Source organism: Entelurus aequoreus, linkage group LG03, assembly GCF_033978785.1.
Source record: "Entelurus aequoreus isolate RoL-2023_Sb linkage group LG03, RoL_Eaeq_v1.1, whole genome shotgun sequence".
Taxonomy (NCBI): domain Eukaryota; kingdom Metazoa; phylum Chordata; class Actinopteri; order Syngnathiformes; family Syngnathidae; genus Entelurus; species Entelurus aequoreus.
The window spans coordinates 65,475,542-65,499,272 of NC_084733.1; the positions used below are offsets into that span (position 1 = coordinate 65,475,542).

Below are 23,731 nucleotides of genomic sequence, written 5' to 3' on the forward strand. Positions count from 1 at the left end.
CTCCAGTCAGTGGCTTATCATTGGAGGGTGCTAAAGGACCATATATGGGCTTCCTCACAAGCATCTAACATGGCAAAGAAATCAGCAGTATGACCATATTCAGGTATTATGTTCTTAATATGATTATATTCAGGTATTATGTTCTTAAGATGATTATATTAAGGTATTATGTTCTTATTAGGATTATATTCAGGTATTACAAAATCCAAAACCAGTAAAGTTGGCACGTTCTGTAAATGGTAAATAAAAACAGAATACAATGATTTGCAAATCCTTTTCAACTTATATTCAATTGAATAGACTGCAAAGAGAATATATTAAATGTTCGAACTGAGAAAGTTCTTTTTTTTTTTTTTTTCAAATCATTAACTTAGAATTTAATGGCAGCAACACATTGCAAAAAAGTTGGCACAGGGGCATTTTTACCACTGTGTTACATGGCCTTTTCTTTTAACAACACTCAGTAAACGTTTGGGAACTGAGGAGATCAATTTTTTAAGTGGAATTCTTTCCCATTCTTGCTTGATGTACAGTTTAAGTTGTTCAACAGTCCGGGGTCTCAGTTGTGGTATTTGACGTTTCATAATGCGCCACACATTTTCAATGGGAGACAGGTCTGGACTACATGCAGGCCAATCTAGTACCTGCACTCTTTTACTATGAAGCCACGCTGTTGTAACACGTGGCTTGGCATTGTCTTGCTGAAATAAGCAGGGGCGTCCATGATAACGTTGCTCGGATGGCAACATAGTATGTTGCTCCAAAACCTATATGTACCTTTCAGCATTAATGGTGCCTTCACACATGTGTAAGTTACCCATGCCTTGGGCACTAATACACCCCCATACTATCACAGATGCTGTCTTTTGAACTTTGTGCCTATAACAATCCGGATGGTTCTTTTCGTCTTTGGTCCGGAGGACACAACGTCCAGTTTCCAAAAACAATTTGAAATGTGGACTCGTTAGACCACAGAATACTTTTCCACTTTGTATTAGTCCATCATAGATGAGCTCGGGCCCAGCTAAGCCAGCAGCGTTTCTGGGTGTTGTTGATAATCGGTTTTCGCCTTGCATAGGAGAGTTTTAACTTGCACTTACAGATGTAGCGACCAGCTGTAGTTACTGACAGTGGGTTTCTGAAGTGTTCCTGAGCCCATGTGGTGATATCCTTTACACACAGATATCACTTTTTGATGCAGTACCGCCTGGAGGATCGAAAGTCCATAATATCATCGCTTACGTGCAGTGATTTCTCCAGATTCTCTGAACCTTTTGATGATATTACGGACCTTATATGGTGAAATCCCTAAATTCCTTGCAATAGCTGGTTGAGAAATGTTGTTATTAAACTGTTGGGACAATTTGCTCACACATTTGTTCACAAAGTGGTGACCCTCGCCCCATCCTTGTTTGTGAATGACTGAGCATTTCATAGAAGCTTCTTTTATACCCAATCATGTACCTGTTCCCAATTAGCATGTTCACCTGTGGGATGTTCCAAATAAGTGTTTGATGAGCATTTCTCAACTTTCTCTTTCTTTTTTGCCACTTGTGCCAGCTTTTTTGAAACATGTTGCAGGCAACAAATTCCAAATAAGATAATATTTGAAAATAAAGTTTTCCAGTTCGAACTTTAAATATCTTGTCTTTGCTGTCTATTCAATTGAATATAGGTTGAAAAGAATTTAAAAATCATTGTATTCTGTTTTTGTTTACAATTTACACAATGTGCCAACTTCACTGGTTTAGGTTTTGTAATGGGCTATATACATCCTTTAATAGATTATATTACTTAAATCTTTAAAAAAAATAATTTTGAAAGGTTTTGTATTATGTTCTTAATATGATTATATTCAGGTATTATTATGTTATTAATATGATTGTAGTCAGGTATTATGTGCTTAATATGATTATATTCAGGTATTCTTATCTTAATATGATTATATTCAGGTATTCTTATCTTAATATGATTATATTCAGGTATTATTTTAATATGATTATATTCAGGTATTATCTTATTAATATGATTATATTCAGGTATTATGATCTTAATAAGATTATATTCAGGTATTATCTTCTTAATATGATTATATTCAGGTATTATGTTATTAATATGATTATATTCAATTATTGTTAATATGATTATATTAAGGTATTATGTTTTTAATATGATTATATTGAGGTATTATGTTCTTAATATGATTATATTCAGGTATTCTTATCTTCTTAATATGATTATATTGAGGTATTATTATGTTCTTAATATGATTATATTCAGGTATTCTTATCTTAATATGATTATATTCAGGTATTCTTATCTTAATATGATTATATTCAGGTATTATTTTAATATGATTATATTCAGGTATTATCTTATTAATATGATTATATTCAGGTATTATGATCTTAATAAGATTATATTCAGGTATTATCTTCTTAATATGATTATATTCAGGTATTATGTTATTAATATGATTATATTCAATTATTGTTAATATGATTATATTCAGGTATTATTATCTCCTTAATATGATTATATTCAGGTATTATGTGCTTAATATGATTATATTCAGGTATTATCTTCTTAATATGATTATATTCAGGTATTAATATGTGCTTAATAGTAGTTGCGAATGACGTGTCCGCGTGACGTCACAGACTAAATGCGTTGAAGTGTGACAGCGTGTATTTTATGGACCGAACTCCAAAAGGAGCGCTGTACGTATTGGGGCGTGGCTTCGCTCCAACAAGGAAGCCCGCTCAGCCAATAGCGACGCCCCTCTGTGAAAAGCCCACCAATGCAGACAAAGTCATTGGCAAGCCGCTTCTTATCAGGAAGTGACGCCACACCAGTCGTCATTTCCCTTGTTGGCGCCGCGTTCGTATCGACCAATGCTAAACCATGAAACGTTAAGACCAATAACAACCGCGGAATGGCTCAGCCAATCACATTACTTCTTTGCGAACCCCCCCCTCAGCCAATGGGATGTCGGGAAACACAGCTCGGGACTCAACAGCTTGTTGTTCGTGTATCGCTTCGCAGCCCGAACGAGAGGCAAGCGTCGTCGAATGTGAGTATAAAAATGTCCCTTCGTCCTCCGGAGCTTGACCAAAGTATCCTGGCGTCAAACGCGAGGACACTTGAGTTCCACACGAGGCCGTGTGGACGTGAGAAGATGTCCGCCTCGCAGCCTGTGAATTGAATGGCTTGTCTTTGTCAAAACACCAAATTGAAATCAATCCCTCCGCTTTTGTCCAATGTCGCCGATAATGGCGCCGGTAACTGTCAACTTAGTCCCGCCGTTGTTGACACGGCTTGTTCGGCTTAGGTAACAAGACGATTCAAATCTCCATTTGGTCAACAAACTGGCTAGCATGTTAGCATGCTAGCTAGCTTTAGCCGGGGAGCGGACCGAGAACCCCCGCACTTCTTTCTCGTCTCCTCCGGACCCAGTTCTGCCGGGGGTTCGGCGGCGCTACGAGTACGTCCGTTCGTCCCCCCGCATGGGCGTCGTTGGTAGGGGGAAGCGCGTTAAAGTTAGCCGAGTTAGCTTGAGCTGACATGGCGACGTACGTGATTCTTGGGAGCTCGCGGCGACGCGGGAAGCGCAGCCCCGGCTCGTCTTGCCCAAGTGGTCCCTGCTAGCAGACTTGTGGTCCGCGGCAGGACGGGTAGGGTGAGCACTGGTGTTAGCTTAGCGCCACTTGACAACTTTGTTTATTGTCGCAGTGATCCACAAGCTCTCGAGCTGGACTCCCTCAAATAACAACAAAGATGAAGGTGAGTTTACTCTGACGTCATCAAGTTCCTTGGACTTCAATGGCTTTTAAACACAAGGTGTGTGTGTGTGAGACAGGCAGCAGACGAGCCTGCCTACCTGACCGTGGGGACGGACGTGAGCGCCAAGTACAGAGGAGCGTTCTGCGAGGCCAAGATCAAGACGGTGAAGAGGCTGGTGAAGGTAAAGGTGAGATGTCCGCACACGCCGCCTTTTAACCTCTGTCCGCACACGCCGACTGTGACAGGCACTGTCTGTCGCCACCTGATTGTGGTGCAAGCGTCTCAACACCAGTCTGGTGGGTGCGCTTTGAAGTGCAGGCGTTAGCATGTTGCTGCTTTGTTAGCGTTGGCATGAGTTATGTTACGGACCCCCACTCCACAAAACTGAAGTGAGACACCAGCAACGCAAACTTACTGTTTGGACGTCTACCTCCCGTTTGGTCGTCTACTTCCTGCAAACATAGACCAGGAGCAGTCTTTGTCAGCAAACAACACGTACGGCGTTCGGGGGCGGAACATCTTGACTCCTCCCTTCCTTGCTCTTTTACCTTCAGGTGACTCTGAAAGGTGAGGGCGCCAGTCAGGTGGTCCACGACGACCAGGTCAAAGGTCCACTGAGGGTAAGTGTCACCATGATGACAACGATTGCCGCTACGCTGATGACACGCCGCTCAGCACGTGTGTGTGTATTTTGGTGCAGGTGGGCTCCATTGTGGAGGTGAAGACTAATGAAGGTTCTTGTAGCGAGGCTGTCATCGGTAAACTGACTGACGCCAGCCTCTACACTGTTGGTAAGTTCACTTTGTCGTTTGTGTGTGTGTGTGTGTGTGTGTGACTGACCAAGCTGGTGTGTTTCAGTGTTCGATGACGGCGACGAGAAGACGCTGCGCCGTACATCTTTGTGTCTGAAGGGCGAGCGCCACTTTGCCGAGAGCGAGGTGAGTGTAGGAGACGCTGCTTGCCGCCGGTCCTTCCGGCCCCCCTTCATCCTGGCGGTCTTCTCCTCAGACTTTGGACCAGCTGCCGCTCACCAACCCGGAGCACTTCGGCACCCCGGTCATCGGGAAGAAGTCCAACCGCAGCGGGCGGCGCTCCTCTTCGCAGGCGGCGTGAGTGTGGGCAGGAGAAGCGTGTGTGTGGGAGGATGAGGGCAAGGCGCTGATTGCTGGCTGTCCTTCAGGGCCGACGAGGAGAACCAGTCTTCGTCCAGCGAGGACGAGGAGGACGACCACAGGAGACTGCACGATGAGCTGCTGGGGAAAGTTTGCAGCATCAAGACCGAGAGCGAGCCTGCGTCCTGGTACCTGGCTCTGGTAAAGCAAGCTTTGTCTGTCTGTCTGTCTGTCTGTCTGTCTGTCTGTCTGTCTGTCTGTCTGTCTGTGTGTGTGTGTGTGAAAGATGACCATGTGATGTGTGCAGGTGGTGTCTCCTAGCTGCAATGATGAGCTGCTGGTGAAGAAGGATCAGTGTCTGCTCAGGTCCTTCCGTGACGGAAAGTTGTGAGTACATTTGTCCATCTCCTCTGCTTCATGTTTTGTCGTCTTGCTTCCTGTTTTGTCGTCTTGCTTCCTGTTTTGTCGTCTTGCTTCCTGTTTTGTCGTCTGCTTCCTGTTTTGTCGTCTGCTTCCTGTTTTGTCGTCTGCTTCCTGTTTTGTCGTCTGCTTCCTGTTTTGTCGTCTGCTTCCTGTGTAGTCGTCCGCTTCCTGTTTAGTTGTCCGCTTCCTGTTTAGTTGTCCGCTTCCTGTTTAGTCGTCTTGCTTCCTGTTTTGTCGTCTTTCTTTCCTGTTTTGTCGTTTTGCTTCCTGTTTTGTCGTCTTGCTTTCTGTTGAGTCGTCCGCTTCCTCTTTTGTCGTAGTCTGCTTCCTTTTTAGTTGTCTGATTCCTGCTCGGTTGTCCATTTTCTACTTGGTTTGTTGCTTTGTCGTCTGCTTCCTGCTTGGTGTCGTACTTCCGATGTCTACTTTCTGCTATGTGGTCTACGTCCTGTTTGGTCATCTACTTCCTGTTTGGTCATCTACTTCCTGTTTTGCGCAGTCACACAGTAGCCAGGAGACACGTGCACCCTGTCAACTCCATAAACATCAACAAGTCAGACCTTTCCCACATACCTGGTGAGGCTTTACCTTCCCTCAATGCACCGGATGCTCCTCCCCCTTCGTCTCACTCTCACATCTCCCCCGTAGGCTTCGCAGCGGCCCAGACGTTTGCCAGGCGCCGGACAATCCCTGACGCTTGGAAGATGGACATGAGCCAGATTCTGGAGTCCTCGTCCAGCGACGAGGAGGACAAAGGCAGCGAAGAGGAGGAGTTGGATGAGGAGCAGGAGAAGAGGAAGAAGCTCATGAAGGAAGAGGTGACAGTGATACTGAAACCTCGGTTACCGTTGTAACATAATGCGCCAACAGTTGGCAGGAAATGACGTAGTGACAATCAGGTCCTCCGTTACAGGTGGCGTAGTGACAGTTGCTAGCAAAACATTTGAACGACTAAAGATATTCACCAGCAGCTAGCTTATGTTAGCATTATTGTTGTAATATGTGAAGTGAAGTGAATTATATTTATATAGCGCTTTTCTCTAGTGACTCAAAGCGCTTTACTTAGTGAAACCCAATATCTAAGTTACATTTTCAAACCAGTGTGGGTGGCACTGGGAGCAGGTGGGTAAAGTGTCTAGCCCAAGGACACAACGGAAGTGACTAGGTTGGCTGAAGCGGGGATCGAACCTAGAACCCTCAAGTTGCTGGCACGGCCACTCTACCAACCGAGCTGTACCGCCCCAAAAATTTAACAATACTAGCTAACGTTAGCTCTCCACATGGCTCTCATGAGCTAGCAACACACAAAGCACATGCGAGGAGCAGGCGTAGTTACATGTTTGCAGCACAACAACGTGACTTTATTCACCATCAACATCCTATCTTTACTTGTTGAAATGAAGTGGCCAGTGAGCTAGCATGTCACCAGAGCAGCGATACTGTGTGCACGAGATGCACAGAGGGTTGATATCTAATGCATATATGGTCTGTTGCCTTCCTCTACTTGGTCCACTTTGTATGGAGTTAGTATAAAACGACATGAGAATGAAAGGCTTGAAACCTGTACTCGCACACCTTTTGTTTGTTATAATCGTATTATCATGCTGTTACAAACAATTGTTGGAATTATAAGCACGTAGTTTGAATGTTATGTCGATACTGTTACACGGTCAACAACACTCACTTCCCCATCAACAACAATGCTAATCGAGCAGACTTTGTGAGAGCCAACAACGATTACTTTGGGAAAATTATGATGCAGAACCTTATATTTTTGAGGCCGAACACTAACAGGATGAGCAATAAGTTTAAGAAGTTGACTGCTACCCGGCGGATGCAGCTTTATTGTGACACTATAGCATTAGCATAATTGCTAGGTGCTAAACATACAAACTAACCTTAACACTCTTGCTGGGATGCTGACCGACGGGACGCTCACATAATTCTGTTTAGATGAAGAATTAATCACAATCCTTACGAAGGGTTTAAAAAAGTTGCCGCAACTAGCGTCTTTTTTCACCACCTCTGGAGATGCGAAAGTAGACCAGCCTGTGGGTCCATGGCCACATTTGTCTACTAGCAGGTGAGAGATGCATTAATTATAATCTAGAATTTACTTTTAGCAAGTTTGAGACCAGCAGAAGCAGCCGTCTGCTCAGTGTGTCAACAATAGCAGCGTAAGCTAGCATTAGATCACTGCTATCAATGCTTCGCTAAAATAGTCCTTTTAATAATATCACTCATAGTTTGTTAATTTTCAGGTCACGACATGTAAATGGAGTATTGTCTGTGCTTTCTGGATGTTTTTAGAGAGTATAATGAGAGGATCCTCCAACTGTTGACTCGATTGTAAGATATTTATTTACACTTTAGAATGCATTAAAACATGTTCTGGTCTCACATAAGGATTGTGAATGATAACCGCACATCTCTTCACAATGTTTGCGTATTTCCACTATGATCCATAATTATTTCCAAACGGTGTCTGTGACAGGGCAGTAAAACGGATGATCAAACAAAACAGAAGTCATGGTCATGGATCCACTAGCTGCGCAAGCAAGCTCTCCAATCAGCTAAACAGACTCAATAACTCCATGTTTGGTGAATTTACTGAGGAATTTGTGAAACAGAAACAATACAAAAAGAATGCCATTGTAAGTTAATAATATTAACACAGACACTCGTAAGCGTTTTAGCATATTAGCTAATGCTAACGATGCTAGCTTGATTACATTATGATAGCACGTACAAATATGCATGAAAACACTCCTACAGACATCACACATGGGACGGTTTAGTAAGTAAGAATTGTTTTAGTTGTATTGTAAAACTTACAAACATAGCTTGGAGTGATGATTGAAGAATCCATACGAGTAGGAACGCTATGGACGGCTAGAAGACTGAAAGGCACTTGTACTTCCGGTTGAAAGCACTAACTGGAAGGACACTGCAGCACTCGTCCAAAAGATGGCACCATAGCACAAACAATAACACACTTTTTCAGTGTGTTAAAAAAAAAGTTTTATTATGCCCTTCAGCGAAGTCAAATCCATGAATTATCAGCACTGTTTTATAAGCACCAGGGTTGAAAGCGTAGGAAGAAAGTTGTGGCTCATGGTCCATGACAATGGTGACTTTTGACTGACACATTTAACATGTGTGCGCAGCCAGAGGAGGAGGCGGACCCAGATGAGCGGGATCACTTCCTGCAGCAACTGTACAAGTTCATGGAGGACCGAGGTGAGACCTCCACCACTATGATGATCATCTTTTGAAGCTTTCTAACCACGTGTGTCCGCTGCAGGGACGCCCATCAACAAGCCTCCAGTTCTGGGTTACAAGGACTTGAATCTGTTCAAACTCTTCCGCCTGGTCTACCAACACGGGGGCTGCCGCAAGGTAACGTCCTCATGCGGCTCATGAAAGACCGAACCATGTGACTGCACGTCCACTCTGGCCAGTGAGACGTTCTGTAGATACAAGACAAGGAACCAGTGGACGCCTTTGGTCTTTTAAACACTATTAATGTAGCAACACTATTTGTCACCTGTCCCTCTACTAATTGGTGTCTGTGTGTGTGTGTGTAATTAGCTTTGTGTGTGAAGCAGGAACCCTGATGTGACTTTAGCAACACTTGTGTCCTGTAAGACTTGTGTGTTTGCAACTACACTCGCCACTAGTGGGCGCCTGGTTTTCTGTGTTGGAGCGTCCACTTGCTGGAAGTCCAAGTTGATGTTTTAGACTGGTGTGGGGACTCCAACACGGAACAACATGAGTGGGTGAACTAGTGGTGAGTGGAGTTGCAGACACACAAATCTGTTTACACTTTCACATTGCTACACACACCTTACATGCAAAAGTCATGTGTCAAAAGACAGCCAATCTTGGTTCACACAAATCTGAATATACACACACTTTTTTGCACATACACTGATCGAAATACAGAGATTTTATTTCTTTGACACGTCCAGATCAAAAAAAATTTTTTTTTTCGCACATTGAAATACAGACAGGTTTTTTTTTATCACACACTGATTGAGATACAGACACACAAATTAAAACACACACACACACACACATGAATCTGATTACACACACAGATTGAGATACAGACACACAAATTAAAACCCACACTCATTGATTTGATTACACACACAGATTGAGATATAGACACACAAATTAAAACACGTGCACATGGATCTGATTACACACACAGATTGAGATACAAACACACAAAACACGCACACAGGGATCTGATTACACACAGATTGAGATACACATGCAAATTAAAACCTGCACTAATGGATTTGATTACACATACAGATTGAGATACAGACACACAAATTAAAACACACACACACACACACACACACACGCATGAATCTGATTACACACACAGATTGAGATACAGACACACAAATTAAAACCCACACTTATTGATTTGATTACACACACATATTGAGATATAGACACAAATTAAAACAAGTGCACATGGATCTGATTACACACAGATTGAGATACAGACACAAATTAAAACCTGCACTCATGAAATTGATTACACACACAGATTGAGATACAGACACACAAAACCTGCACACGTGGATCTGATTAGATTGAGATACAGGCAGAAATTAAAACCCGCACTCATGGATCTGATTACACACACAGATTAAAACCTGCACTCATGGATCTGATTAGATTGAGATACAGACACACAAATTAAAACCTGCACTCATGGATCTGATTACACACACAGATGGAGATAGACACACAAATTAAAACCTGCACTCATAGATCTGATTAGATTGAGATAGACACACAAATTAAAACCCGCACTCATCGATCTGTTTACACACACAGATTGAGATACAGACACACAAATTCACACAAATTAAAACCCGCACTCATCGATCTGGTTACACACACAGATTGAGATACAGACACACAAATTAAAACACGCACACATGGATCTGATTACACACACAGATTAAGATACAGACACACAAATTAAAACTTGCACTCATGGACCTGGTTAGATTGAGATACAGACACAAATTAAAACCCACACTCATGGATTTGATTACACACACAGATTAAAATACAGACACACAAATTGAAACACGCACACATGGATCTGATTACACACACAGATTGAGATACAGACACACAAATTAAAACCTGCACTCATGGATCTGATTAGTTTGAGATACAGACACACAAATTAAAACACGCAGAATGGATCTGATTACACACACAGATTAAGATACAGACACACAAATTAAAACCTGCACTCATGCATCTGATTAGATTGAGATACAGACACACACATTAAAACCCGCACTCATGGGTCTGATTACACACACAGATTGAGATACAGACACACAAATTAAAACATGCACACATGGATCTGATTACACACACAGATTGAGATACTGACACACAAATTAAAACCCGCACTCGATCTGATTACACACACAGATTGTGATACAGACACACAAATTAGTACATGGACATGTGAATGGGATTACAGACGCACAAATGCATTTGCAAATAGTTAGGTTACAATAATACTTGTATTTGTAGTAACAACATCCCTGACAGACACACACACACAAGTCTCACTCAACACCCCTGTGAGGTCCCCAAATAGCTATCCAGGATATGCCTGTAATATGGTTCTTTGATGTTGGACCTGCAGAATCAGCATGTCCTCGTCCATGGTGTCAACAGGGTGAAACTTCTTGTCAACACCTCTGACACATTACTGTTTTATTTTGAAAGTAAACCCGATGATTTCCTTTGTGTTTGTACATGACTTTTTGCTAACTAGAAGCGCTGTGTATATTCAATTACTTTATCTTTGGGCATCTTGGTCAGATTGAGAGCGGCACGGTGTGGAAGCAGGTCTACATGGATTTGGGCATTCCTATCCTCAACTCTGCTGCGTCCTACAACGTGAAGACGGCCTACAGGAAGTATGTTTGTCGCTATCAATGTGAACAAAACTACTAAGGACAGACAGGAGGTGGCATATTACTCATACAAAACTACTAAGAACAGCCAGTAAAGGACATCATACTCATACAAAACTACTAAGGACAGACAGGAAGTGGAATATTACTCATACAAAACTACTAAGGACAGCCAGTAAAGGACATCATATGCATACAAAACTACTAAGGACAGACAGGAAGTGGCATATTACCCATACAAAACTACTAAGGACAGACAGGAAGTGGAATATTACTCATACAAAACTGCTAAGGACAGCCAGTAAAGGACATTATACTCATACAAAGCTACTAAGGACAGCCAGTAAAGGACATCATACTCATACAAAACTACTAAGGACAAACAGGAAGTGACATATTACTCAAACTAAAGACAGACAGGAAGTGACATAATACTCATACAAAATTACTAAGGACAGCCAGGAAGTGACATAATACTCTTACAAAACTACTAAGGACAGCCAAGAAGTGACCTAATACTCATACAAAACTACATGAAATTACGTCACAGGTACTTGTACGGGTTTGAGGAGTACTGCCGCTCCGCCTGCATCACCTTCAGGACTATCCATCACAACAACCCACGCCCCCCCAAACTACAGGGCATTCTCAGGACGACGAGGGCGGAGCTCAGCTTGCCTGTGGTGAAGGTGGAGCCTGTATCAGAGAAATGCGTGGAGGCGGAGTCAGAGAATGAAAGTGACAAGGAGGAGCTGAAGGAGAGACAGACGTCGCCAAGGGTGAGACGGGTAAAACATGGAAACTGCACGGCCAGCAGCCGCCGTAACAGACTCCATCTTGTCTGTCACAGGGACGGAGGCGATGTGGCGGTATAGCGCCCAAGATGGACACGCCCACCAGACCCGACAAGGCAGGAGAGGAAAACGGCGACGAGCCAAGGAGGCGCAGCAGCCGACGCCTAGACGAGTCTGAGAGGGGCTCTGAGGAGGAGGAGGAGGAGGAGGAGGAGGAGGAGAATGATGATGATGATGAAGAAGATGAGGAGGAGGATGATGATGAAGACGATGATGAAGACGAGGAGGAGGAGGAAGCGGAGAATGAGCACGAGAGGAGGCGTGTCCACAGGTTGAAGTTATTTTGCTTGTCACATATGTCCATTGTTTGTTCTGTCAAACACACCATCAGCAGCTTGTCCCTGAGTTCATCTGCCATTTGAACTACTTTGTTGACATCCACGCTCTCACTGTGAAGGGGCGGCGAGGAGGACGAAGACGAGGACGACGACTCTGTGACGGGGACCAAGGTGCGGGTGAAATACGGCCGAGGGAAAACGCAGAAGATCTATGAGGCACACATCAAGAAAACGGACACGGACAACGGCGAGCACTTCTACCTGGTGCACTACTACGGCTGGAACGTCAGGTGAGCGTACGCCCACATGGCCCACACCTGCACACCCTAACGTGCGTGTCCCGCGCAGGTACGACGAGTGGGTGAAGGCTGACCGCATCCTCTGGCCCGCCGAGAAAGGATCCAGGAAGAGGAGCAGGAAGAAGGTGAGCGACCACCGTGTCACTTCCTGTCCGCTTGCTCAATGACCTTTCACCCACATGACAAGGAGGACGTGGACGAGGTGACGCTGAAACCCTCGGGAGCCAAACGAGGTCGTCCTCAGCTCAGAACCACGCCCCCCAAGATGGCGAGCAGTGAGGGGCGTGCCAACGGCAAGGGCGTGCGTACGGAGTCCAACATGGCCAACGGAGACAGTAAGACCCGCCTTCTCGTCACATTAGCAGCAACAAGAAGTCAATGCATGACATTTCCTCTCCAGACGCCACGCGCGGCCGCAGGACCAGGACATCGTCGGGCGTGTACGACTCAGAGGCCACGTCTAACGGTAAGCCTTCCTTCCTGTCGCTGGCCGGCACCTTGGGCGCTAACGTGGCCGCCGTTCTCCTCGCAGAGGATTCTGGGAACTCATCGGTAGAAAGCGAGCCGGAGGAGCCGCCCGACAAGAAGCTGTCGCCGTGGCATGGGAGGCCCGTCGACAGCGCTCTCAAGGAGGAAGCGGAGGAGGCGGAGTTAAGTCAGCATCCCAGCACGCCGCCATGTCCCAGCGTGCCTCAAGAGGATGCCATGAAAGTCGTCAGCAAAACAGAAGAAGGGGAGGAGCCTGTAGAGGAAGTGGTCCCGCAGGACGAGGACTTGTCAGTGGCACAGGAAGTGGTCCCCAAGACGCCGCCTACTGCACAGGAAGTGCCTGCCCAATCCTCCCCGCAGCCCGAGATGGCCCCGGAGGCGTCCCCTTCCCCGCCTGCAGAGGTGGAAGTGGAAGATGTCAAGGGTGCACCTTTGTCCCCTCCCACCCCCAAAGGGCACCGGGCCACCTGTGAGGCTCCTCCCACCACCCCTTTCTGCCCCGCCCCCGTACCGCCTCGTGGCGTCCTGAAGAGACCTGACGAGCCCATGGTGGTCCTCCACTGCCTCCCTTTGCAGCACCTCCCCCCAGAGCCGCCCGCTGCCACCTCCGACACGGACTCTGCCAGCGAGGAGGAGGAGGAGGAGGAGGTGGAGGAGGAAGAGGAGGAGGAGGAGGAGGAGGAGGAGTCAGGCACCAAGGTCCACCCTGACAGGAAGCAGGAAGAGGTAAGCCCCGCCTCCCCCAAATCTTCAGCTACGCCACCCAAGATGTCCCCTGGAAGTCCTGCCAGACCCCTCCCATCACCACTCCGCCGCACCGAGGCAGAGGAGGAGGGGCCAGCTGGGACGCCGCCGCAGTCTCCCAAGGCCCTCGGCCCCGGCCCCGGTGAGGAGCCGCAGATGGGCCCCGACGCGCTAGTTTGTCATGAAGTGGACCTTGACGACCCGGATGACAAGGACAAGCCCGGCCCTCCCTTGGAGCCACCCCAACACCCCTTTCTCCCTGCCGGCCACCGCCCCGAGACCCCTGAGCCGGAGGTGGGCGGAGTCACCAAAGACGGGGACGCACACTCCACTCCCGATGTGGATGTATCGCTAGAGACCAGAGGTAGGTGTTGCACTCCCCCCGCCTCCTTTGTGGCCCTAACCCTGTGACCTTTGACCCCTCAGGGCAGAAAAGGCTGCCTGAGTGCGATGCCAGCCCCTCGGCCAAGAAGCACAAGCGCAACCCCAAGCGAGCCAACACGCCCGCCAAGGCGGACAAGAACGGCACAGGTAGGCGCGCCATGCCACGTCATGATGTCACTTCCTGACAAGACTCCTCATCCTCAGGCCATAGCAGCGACAGCGAGGACCAGTCTGGTCTCTCGTCCCTGTCCAAGCCCAGCAAGTCTCCCACGCCGCACGCCAAAGACAAGCACGGTTCCTACAAGTGGACATTCCAGCTTGGTAACACGCACGCGCACGCACACGCACGCATGCACGCGGCGGCCACTGAAGGCGTCTCCTCTGCAGACCAGCTGGACAGCATGACGAGCAGCCAGAGGATCTCCTTCCTGCAGGACAAGCTGCAGGAGATCAGGAAGTACTACATGAGCCTCAAGTCCGAGGTGGCGTCCATCGACAGGCGCAGGAAGAGGCTAAAAAAGAAGGAGCGAGAAGGTAGGCGGAGCCAACCTCCAAGCCGCAGGTGCAGCTGACTCTCGTGTGCTTGTGTGTGTTCCAGTGTCCAACACCACGCCGTCCACCTCCTCGGGCTCCTCGGACACGGCCATGAGCCCGTCCTCCGCCTCGCCCGCTCAGAGCACGGTGGCCGTGGAGTGCAGGTGATGACACGCCCAGGCCACGCCCCTTCCCAGAGACACCATTGACTCTTCAAACATGGCTGACTTCTTGCTGGGGGGTCAAAGGTGAACTGCAGGAGCCATTATGCAAATGAGATATCTGCTTCTTCAACTACAAAGTAAAAAAAGTTTTTTTTTTTTAAACTTTTTTATGGAATTAGAGCTTCTATTTTGGTTAAAAAGATGAAATATCAGTTGGTGTTCAACATTTGGCAGACAAAATGGTTCCTGACCTCAGCGCCGCTCCACTTCCTGTTTTGTACATAAGCTGTGTGCAGACCACCTTGTAAAGATTTATAGTATTTTTAAGAGAACACTTTGTACACGTTTGTTGCTGGGCCACACACACACACACACACCATATGGCCACAGCACTGGTTTCCAATAAAGTTTTTAAATTTCAGTCACATTTTTATTAGCCACATATTCCATCATCCCAGTTCAGTGAGATTGACCCAGCAGACCCGCTTTAGCCGCCAGCGCCTCGTTCTGCTGGATGTGGTACTCCTGGAAGCGCATGGAGATCCGTTGGGTCATCTTCAGGTACTTCTGGAGACAGGACTCGGAGCACACGGACTGAGGGAGTACAAGTTACAGTCAAAAGACGTCATTGCCGGTCCCGGGGGAATACTTCCGGTACCTCTTCGGGCCGGACGTCCCTGCTGGTGAAGTCTTTGACGCAGTCCATGAAGCAGTTCTCTGTCACCTTGTTGTACGTCCCCAAAAACTCTTTGAACTGAAACCAGAAGTGACGTCAACGTGTCAGACTACTAATGAAAACCTCTCGGACGGAAGTGTTTTGTTTACCTGTTTGACCTGGTCCGACTCGGACACCTGAACCGCCATGTTTGACAACCTGGGAGTGACACTTAAAAACATGTAGTCAGCATGTGCGGGACAGATAAATGACCGGAAACACACAGGCACGTGGCTACATGCTAAAGTGGCTAAAATCTAGTTAACTGGCAAGCTACTACTGCTCTTTATGAATGCCCGCTACAGTCCCACATCCGATGACCGAATTAAAACCCTTACAGCTTCATGCTCGCGAACACGACGCAAATAAATACATTTTCTTCTCACCTGCGTCAGCTTGAGGCGAGTGAAGGACGGAAGAATGGACCGGAAGTGTGCCCTCTAAAAGTGTAAAACAGATGTATGACAATACATAAAACAGAACCTGATACCTAATAAACACACGAAGACATGCTGTCAAGATACGCCAAACAAAAAACCCTTAAGACAATACATTAGAGAAAGTAAACGTTTAAAAGTGGACCTAAAAGCCAGCCTGTGCGCCACTGAATATACCCCCGGGGGCGTACTATCGTAGTAGTTTTAATGTTCCGACCTATAAATGTCAGGTATTATTTCATACTGTATGTACTGTATATGTAATAGATGTAATGACTTATTTTTTTAACATTTCATTAAAATTATCATAGAAATGACAAACGTTAACAAAATCAACTAGAGAGCAGAGACTAGAGACACATCTTAACGGACGCTTTTCCGCTCGGGACCGGAAGCGATCTTTGTTTCCAGCAAGCGCTCAGACACTTTTTCCTCACTACCGTTTTTGAGTTTGCTACAAAGACACTCTTTAAAACTTCACGGGATACATTTTATTGACGTAAACATGTTTGTTTTTCCAGAGCTTGTCTGTGTGCTTTTACGTAACACACTTTCAGCGGGAACTTTGAAGCCGGTTAGCGGGGAATGAGCTAACACCTTAGCCTCGTCGTCTCCAGGGCGATTTTAAAGTTAATTAAAAAAATTATTTTGTTTCATATGTTTAATATTGAGTTTTGTCTGGGAAAATAAACATGTTGTCTCAGGCGGTCCGCGGAGACGTGGGTCAGAACCAGTCCTCTTTCAATTCCGACACTGGAGAACTTCTCATGCGCTCCACTCGGGCTCTTATCGCCGCTAGTAGCCTTGCCACTGGGTCGGCGACCGGTCCCGTGCGGTTAACTATCCGAAAAGTGTCCGACGACTACAGGCAGATCTCCAAACAAGGGAAGCCGCGGTCGAGGCTTCGACACGAGCCAGACACCGGAGCCCCTCTTAGGACACGAACCGACATTCAGCCCGGTGAGTTTTAGTTTTTTTTTTACACAAAATGTATGTTGCTTGTTTTTTGGCTGTTGAATATTGCTTAATTAAATGTAATTCCGTTTGTCAAAATAGTGTTTTAACATTCAGTGCAGAAATATCCGTTGCTTCAAAACGCAACACTCACTTCCGGTTTACCCGTGTCACATGACTGCAAGCGTGACATCTCATTGGCTGGTTATGAGATCGCTTCAGGCTTGATCTACCGGAAGTGTACGTAATTGTTTTTCCTATTGAACGCTTAAACATATATTGGCAATATACAAACAAACCAAGGCATTACAATGTATCTCAATATTACATATATTTTACTAGGTTGACCAGTCAACATCCTTCTACAAAGTGAAGTAAGAAACCATACAAAATATTTAAAGAAACAACTACAAAGAAATAAAATACATACAGATACAGAAAAAAGGCTTATCTGAAAAGACAATAATTTAGGGCTTCTCTATTTTTAACCAATTTCCAAGAATGTATTAATAATTTGAAATCACTAATCCAATGGTAGAATTTGTGTGTCACTTCTAGAAATTGACTTCTATGTATTAAAAATGTAGCTTGCAACATAATAATATTATTAATCGTTTCGAAGTCGCTATCTTTCATAAATGTGCCAAATTATAATTTTTTTGTGAATGGGGACATCTCTATTTATCTGATCTCCCAAAATAAATGTTCGGTATCACCTTCTAAAAATAAATGTAGCATCTCAGATCTCACAGTTGTCAACCATAATGTTACCTGAAGGAATCAATAAAGTACTATCTTTCTACATATTTCTTGATCATATTTCTTTAATCATTTTAAACTATATTTCTTTAACTTCAGGAAAATTGGATAAGTAATATATATTGTCTTTATATTACCTATTTCTATGTACGGAGATTCATTTGTGTACTTTTTAACTGCATTTTTTGCATTTGAATTTTGTGAACTCTATTTACATCAAATTATATTCATTGATTAACATTTGTAAACAAAATGTGTGTGTTCTTACAATACAGTGTTTAAAAATCCAGTGTAAAAAATTCAGTGCAGAAATATTTGTTGTTTACAGGAAGTGAGTCCCTTCATTAGAACAAATATTTGTACTCTAAATTCTAAATTATTTTACTCTGATTTATTTATTTTACGCATATTTTTTTGGTACTGAACTTTAAAACACGCATAATTTGATGTAAAAAAAAAGATCAGTTTGCAAAATTCAGTTCCATAAATTCAGTGTAGTAAAAAAAATTTGTAATAGACACAACTTAACCTCCATAGTGAGTCTTGAAGCAACAAATACAAATATTACACTTTGAAAATGTTTTGTTTTACATATAAAAAACTCAGTTTTCTTTGACAAAAAGGGCATAAGACAAACAAATACCAAATTAATAAACCAGCGTATCTGCATGGTTTTAAAAGTCTTGAATCCAACAAATTGAATTTAAGGCCTTAAAAATGTTTAAAATTTCATAAAAGTTCTTAAATACAATTTTGAAAGGTCTTCAAAAATCTATTAACGTTACTTTTATCTAAATATGCATAAACTTCAGTCTTGCTTTTAAATGTTTGCATTTTTGAGGACGCGATAACGTAACTACAAAACGTGCTGCCCGGTCAGAATGAGTCGCGCACTACCCAGTGTGCTGTGCGCACGCAGCATTGTGTTGTTACAGCTTAGCCATCCAAAAACTGCCAACAATACTCTATTGACATCTTGTGACTTGAAAGTGAACCAGCAATTAGTGATCTTGTTATTTTAAGCGCTAACGCAGACAAGCTACTTATAGCGGCGCCGTGATCACACAGCTTGTGCGGCTATATTGACATCATCGGCTGGTGAGCTGTGAAAGTTTATTCTAGATGATAAATTACGCCACTCAGCTGTCGATGTGAAATGGGTCTTAAATTGTACTTATTATGGTCTTAAAAAGTCTCATAAAGTTTTACATGTGGCTTTTTGAAATCTGCAGAGACCCTGTAGGTTGGATCTGAAGGTCATCTAGAGATTTAAGTGTTGAAAGTAAAAAATAAAATGTGTGACTTATTTTTAACACTTTTATGACTGGGACCCTTTTGGATCCCCTAAAGTGTAATTTTTTAAAACCTAATTGTTTAAAAAATAATAATGAATCAAAATCAATGTTGTCATGAATTATTGACATATTTAAGGCTCCATTTATTTCACATCAAATATTCCTTTCAAGTACCTCGGAGTCTTGTTCACGAGTGAGGGAAGAGTGGATCGTTAGATCGACAGGTGGATCGGTGCGACGTCTGCAGTGATGCGGACCTTGTATCGGTCCGTCGTGGTGAATAGCAGTTGAGCCGGAAGGCAAAACTCTCAATTAACTGGTCTATCTACATGCCAATCCTCACCTATGGTCATGAGCTTTGGGTTATGACCGAAAGGACAAGATCACAGATACAAGCGGCCGAAATTAGTTTTCTTCCTTCGGGTGACGGGGCTCTCCCTTAGAGATAGGGTTAGAAGCTCTGTTATCCGGGAGGAGCTCAAAGTAAAGCCGCTGCTCCTCCACATGGAGAGGAGCCAGATAAGTTGGTTTGAGTATCTGTTCAGGATGCCACCCGAACGCCTCTCTAGGGAGGTATATAGGGCACATACGACTGGTAGGAGGCCACGGGGAAGACCCAGGACACGTTGGGAAGACAGTCTCCCAGCTGTCTTGGGAACACCTCGGGATCCCCCAGGAGGAGCTGGACAAAGCGGCTGGGGAGAGGGAAGACTGGGCTTCTCTGCTTAGGCTGCTTCCCCCACGACCTGACCTCGGATAAGCGGAAGAAAATGGATGGATGGAGGGAATTATTCTACTTTAGTTTGAACATATTTTTTGTGGAAAATAATGTCTATTTTGTGTTTGCTATATAAAAAACAATGTTTTCTCTGACACTTCTATGGTCATTCCTGCCACATGTGACTAACTGCTTCCGGTTTTAAGTGTGTCTCTTCCAAGAATGACTCGTATGCCTCCTGAGAGACTCCGCAGCCATTGTTAACTGCTGCATGCCAGTTGGATCTCTCACTTGCAAGAGCATCCCTGTTGTCAATGTTGATGGAGAAATATTTCAGGTCTCTCATGATTACGTCTTTAAAACGTAGACGGGGAGGTCCTTGTTTGCGCGGACCATTGGCTAGTTCGCCATACAATAAGAGTTTGGGGAGGCGAGTGTCATTTGTACGATGAGTGTGCCCCGCCCATCTGAGATGGCGTTGGCCAAGAGTTGAGTACAGGTCACTGGAGCCTGATTTCTGTAGTAGGAGTGACTTGGTGACATGGTCCTTCCAACACACGCCCAGTATGGAACCAAGACAGTGGAAGTAAAATGCATTGAGGCGATGTTTGTGCCTGCGATATGTTGTCCATGACTCAGATGCGTATAGTAAGGTACTAAGTACACATGTGTGGTATACACATACTTTGAGGAGCAAGGAAAGGTTATTGTTGTGCCAGACACACTTTCTCAACTTTCTACAAACTGACGATGCTCTTCCAATGAACACGTCAAGTTCTGCATCAAAGTTGTTGGTGTTGGAGACAGTGGATTCGAGGTAGGTAAATTTGTCCACCACAGATAGAGATGTGTTGGAGATGGAGATAGTAGGGTTCAGGGTTGCAGGTTGGGCAAGGACAACTGTCTTTTTATGCTAATCTGCAGGCCAAACTCTTGGCATGCAGAGTCAAAAGATGTGGTTGTAGTTCAGCATCATCGGCATAAAGCAGTTCACACACCAGGACATGACTTACTTTAATTTGAGCCCGCAGTCTGGATAGATTGACCAGTTTTCCTGAGCTGCGGGTATGTAAGAGGATACCAGAGTCTTCGGGGAAAGCGCGACCTAGTAGGGCAGAGAACAATATTCGGGTCGGAGCAAGAACACAACGCTGCTTCACCCCACATCTCATCTGAAATTCGTCAGAGCAAGTGCCTTCAAATTGTACCGTTGCCTTCATGCCATTATGAAATTCAGTGATGACCTTCAGCAGCTTATGGGGGCAGCCAAGTCTTTGCAGAACAAAGAAGAGTCCCGATCGGCTGATGTAGTTAAAGGCCTTAGTCAAGTCGACAAACACAAGAAACAGAGGTTTTTCTTGTTCAATGCACTTTTCCTGTAATTGTTGAACACAGAACACCATGTCTCCTGTGGAGCGACCGGCTCAAAACCCACACTGGCTTTCAGGGAGGATACGGTCTGCAACGACTTGTAGTTGTGGTAGAACAGTTCAAGCAAATATCAACTCTGTAGGTCCCCTTTGTTTTTATAGATGGTGATGATGTTAGCATCTGGGAAGACATCTGGGAAATACCCACTGTTCCAGCAAGACACAAACAAAGGATGTAAAACGCAGACAAGGGCATCCCCACCTGCACTGAAAACCTCAAAAGGGGGGCTGTCAGCTACGGGAGCATAGGTAGCAGAAACATCCAGGCAAGGAGTGGGCTTGGGCCTGGCGTGATGAAGCTTGATTGGGGTCAACCTTAGTTTCCGGCGTGCAAGAGAGTGATCAGTGTCACAGTCTGCTGAATGCAGTGATCGGCAATGTGTTAAGTGCGCACGCTTCACCAGCACAAGGTCAGGTTGGGGCCAGCATTTAGAACGAGGATGACACCAGGTGGCCTTGTAGGAGTTAGAGCCCTGAAAGAAGGAATAGGGGATACAGAGTTCCAGCAGGCGTTGTCCATTGTCATTCAGGTTGCCATAACCTTGGTCTCCCAGGATGTCAGGCCATGCGTTTTAGTTCACACCCACTCGGGCATTGAAGTCCCCAAGAATCAGCAGGCGTTCAGTTTAGGGGGTCTTTTAAATAATGGAGGTCAGTTGATAGTAGAAAGTTTCCTTTGAACCCAGGTCAGAAGTGTGTGTGTAAGTAGCGATGATTGTGACTGGGCCACAGTTTGGTGAAGGTGCAGTGAGGGGAAGCGAGTAGCCAGTCGTGGAGGCATAATATTTGAACTCATGGAGAGAAGAGATGCTCATAACGGAGAGTGATGGGGCAGAATTTTGTGAAAGCATGCTTGCCCAAGACAAACTTCCATCTCTGGACTCACTACTACAGGTTCCAACAGAACACCGGTGTGTGACATTTGGTGTAGTGAGGTGCCCCGCAGTGACCAACTAACTCGGTCTATTAAGTTGGGCTCTTCTGGTCAGCGGGCAGCTGAGACAGGCCAGTTCAGGTGCTGGCACCGTAGACACGCCCTGAACTCTGCCCACCAGCCCCTGCTGCCAGGCTACATAGGTGGACTGGACTGTCCGGCTTGCTTAGAGCTACTAGGGTCATAACGTAGCTCTCAGGATCATTAAAATATCAAAATGGCGCCCTCTTGCTTTGGTTTGTCAGTGGTAAACATTTATTGTGTAATGTAAAGTTAGTTTGTATTCACCTACTATTTATTTACCTTTAATTTACTCTGTCGCCCCCTGCTGCTCAGTAGGCGCACCTGTCATTGAACGCAGCTGTTTGAACCAAAGTGAAAGTGATTCCTGTCCAGGTCACAAGCTGCTGACATCACACTTTGAGGAAGGGACTCGTGGCCTGGTGCTGGCGGCCCTCAAGCAACGGTGAGCGTTGTTGTTGTCTTACAGGAAGTTGCCCGGTGGGATTTTTGTTTTGAAATCTGGTTCCTCTTTCAGCGCTTGCGCCCCCCAGAGGCGCAACGTAAAAGTTCAGCTTCTAGACCCTCCCAGCAGCCGCCATGACGCTCAGAAGAGGGCAGACATCTTGGCTGGTAACCACGGAGACCTCAGCCACGCCCCCGTCACTGCTGCAGCGCAAATGGTACAGTACACTTTTCATCACACGTTGTGCGACTCATAGACACTCATGTGTGTGTGCGTGTGTGTGTGTGTAGGCTCAACCAGAGATGGCGTGTGAAGGGTTTCAGCAAGGTGACATCACGGACAGGTCGGTGTCCTCTTAAGTGTACACACACACACACACACACTGACTGTAATGTGTGCACTTCATTAGGCAGCGTGGGAAAAGTGGGCGGAGCCAGGTGACAGTGCAGCACCTGGAGGCGCTGCACAGCCGCCGCTTGGAGCTTCAGGTGAGCGACACACCTGTCGAGCTGACGGAAGCCGCTGATGCCGCTCTTCTTCTTTCTCCCAGAACCAACTTCTCGAGTCGGCGCTCAGCTTCGTCACTCGCTACACCCCTGTCACGCCTGAGCAGGAGCACACCTATCAGCAGGTGCCTCGCATGAGCTCTGCAGGTACACATGTCTATTGTCACGCTCGTGTGGGCTCTAAGTCAGGGGTCCCTAACTTTTTTTGCAGCAGGTGGGCATTATTTTCCAGGGGCGGCCTTGCAGGTGTAGCAGACAAAACTCACCGTAAGGCCGAATAGTGGGAGCCAAGTGTTAGCGATGAGATGGTCCCATCTAGTGGTGGCGGTAGACACCCGCGCCGTGTTTCTTGTGTCCAGCCTGCTCCGCCATTTTGTCTTTGCACAAACTGCTGCCTCACACAAATAGCTGCTGGAAATGCGAGCAGTTGTCCGGTCTCTTGTGGCCATGACAGGACATTGGGCCTGTTGTCAGGTCTCTT

General features: G+C 45.5%; 3 protein-coding genes across 10 annotated transcripts in view; 2 read left to right on the top strand and 1 right to left on the bottom strand.

Moving 5' to 3' along the window:
- The first annotated feature begins 18 nt into the window (after positions 1–18).
- Positions 19–15,454, top strand: LOC133646737 (AT-rich interactive domain-containing protein 4A-like). 4 transcript variants are annotated; one of them, XM_062042453.1, is made up of 25 exons: positions 19–103; positions 3,733–3,783; positions 3,860–3,970; positions 4,338–4,403; positions 4,484–4,574; positions 4,642–4,721; positions 4,792–4,892; positions 4,964–5,096; positions 5,203–5,282; positions 5,818–5,894; positions 5,967–6,136; positions 8,486–8,558; positions 8,623–8,717; positions 11,196–11,293; positions 11,841–12,069; positions 12,141–12,415; positions 12,542–12,712; positions 12,771–12,846; positions 12,909–13,056; positions 13,122–13,187; positions 13,254–14,318; positions 14,381–14,485; positions 14,543–14,659; positions 14,726–14,872; positions 14,937–15,453. In XM_062042453.1, exons 2-25 carry the CDS (start codon positions 3,778–3,780, stop codon positions 15,038–15,040), a joined length of 3,684 nt encoding a protein of 1,227 aa, XP_061898437.1. In that variant the 5' UTR covers positions 19–103; positions 3,733–3,777; the 3' UTR covers positions 15,041–15,453. The 4 variants fall into 4 exon arrangements, with proteins under 4 accessions (XP_061898437.1, XP_061898438.1, XP_061898439.1 ...); XM_062042454.1 differs by lacking the exon at positions 19–103 and adding an exon at positions 2,864–3,073 and having other exon boundaries at positions 12,912–13,056; positions 14,937–15,454; XM_062042455.1 differs by lacking the exon at positions 19–103 and adding an exon at positions 2,865–3,073 and having other exon boundaries at positions 3,860–3,964.
- Positions 15,430–16,559, bottom strand: LOC133646740 (mitochondrial import inner membrane translocase subunit Tim9). 2 transcript variants are annotated; one of them, XM_062042459.1, is made up of 4 exons: positions 16,138–16,559; positions 15,862–15,910; positions 15,695–15,790; positions 15,430–15,630 (listed from the first exon to the last, which is right to left on the bottom strand). In XM_062042459.1, exons 2-4 carry the CDS (start codon positions 15,898–15,900, stop codon positions 15,496–15,498), a joined length of 270 nt encoding a protein of 89 aa, XP_061898443.1. In that variant the 5' UTR covers positions 15,901–15,910; positions 16,138–16,559; the 3' UTR covers positions 15,430–15,495. The 2 variants fall into 2 exon arrangements, with proteins under 2 accessions (XP_061898443.1, XP_061898442.1); XM_062042458.1 differs by having other exon boundaries at positions 15,862–15,922; positions 16,138–16,546.
- Positions 16,542–23,731, top strand: part of LOC133646736 (protein TALPID3-like) — a 39,436-nt gene continuing 32,246 nt past the window's right edge. For 2 of the 4 annotated variants that reach the window (XM_062042448.1, XM_062042449.1), the window contains exons 1-6: positions 16,542–17,148; positions 22,615–22,744; positions 22,817–22,961; positions 23,035–23,087; positions 23,154–23,232; positions 23,295–23,397. In XM_062042448.1, coding sequence (XP_061898432.1) covers positions 16,881–17,148; positions 22,615–22,744; positions 22,817–22,961; positions 23,035–23,087; positions 23,154–23,232; positions 23,295–23,397 — 778 coding nt within the window. In that variant the 5' untranslated portion in view covers positions 16,542–16,880. The remainder of the gene's footprint in view (positions 17,149–22,614; positions 22,745–22,816; positions 22,962–23,034; positions 23,088–23,153; positions 23,233–23,294; positions 23,398–23,731) is intronic. The other 2 variants (XM_062042450.1, XM_062042451.1) reach the window with 2 other exon arrangements.

What these genes read in the sequence shown, in the direction of transcription:
- LOC133646737 (XM_062042453.1), top strand. An exon ending in AGAGGCTGGTGAAGGTAAAG is followed by an intron (nt 3,971 to 4,337) that starts GTGAGATGTCCG and finishes TTTTACCTTCAG; the next exon opens with GTGACTCTGAAAGGTGAGGG. An exon ending in AGAAGCTCATGAAGGAAGAG is followed by an intron (nt 6,137 to 8,485) that starts GTGACAGTGATA and finishes ATGTGTGCGCAG; the next exon opens with CCAGAGGAGGAGGCGGACCC.
- LOC133646740 (XM_062042459.1), bottom strand. Translation starts at nt 15,900, where the DNA reads ATGGCGGTTCAGGTGTCCGAGTCGGACCAGGTCAAACAG. An exon ending in AGTCGGACCAGGTCAAACAG is followed by an intron (nt 15,791 to 15,861) that starts GTAAACAAAACA and finishes TTCTGGTTTCAG; the next exon opens with TTCAAAGAGTTTTTGGGGAC. An exon ending in GGGACGTCCGGCCCGAAGAG is followed by an intron (nt 15,631 to 15,694) that starts GTACCGGAAGTA and finishes GTACTCCCTCAG; the next exon opens with TCCGTGTGCTCCGAGTCCTG.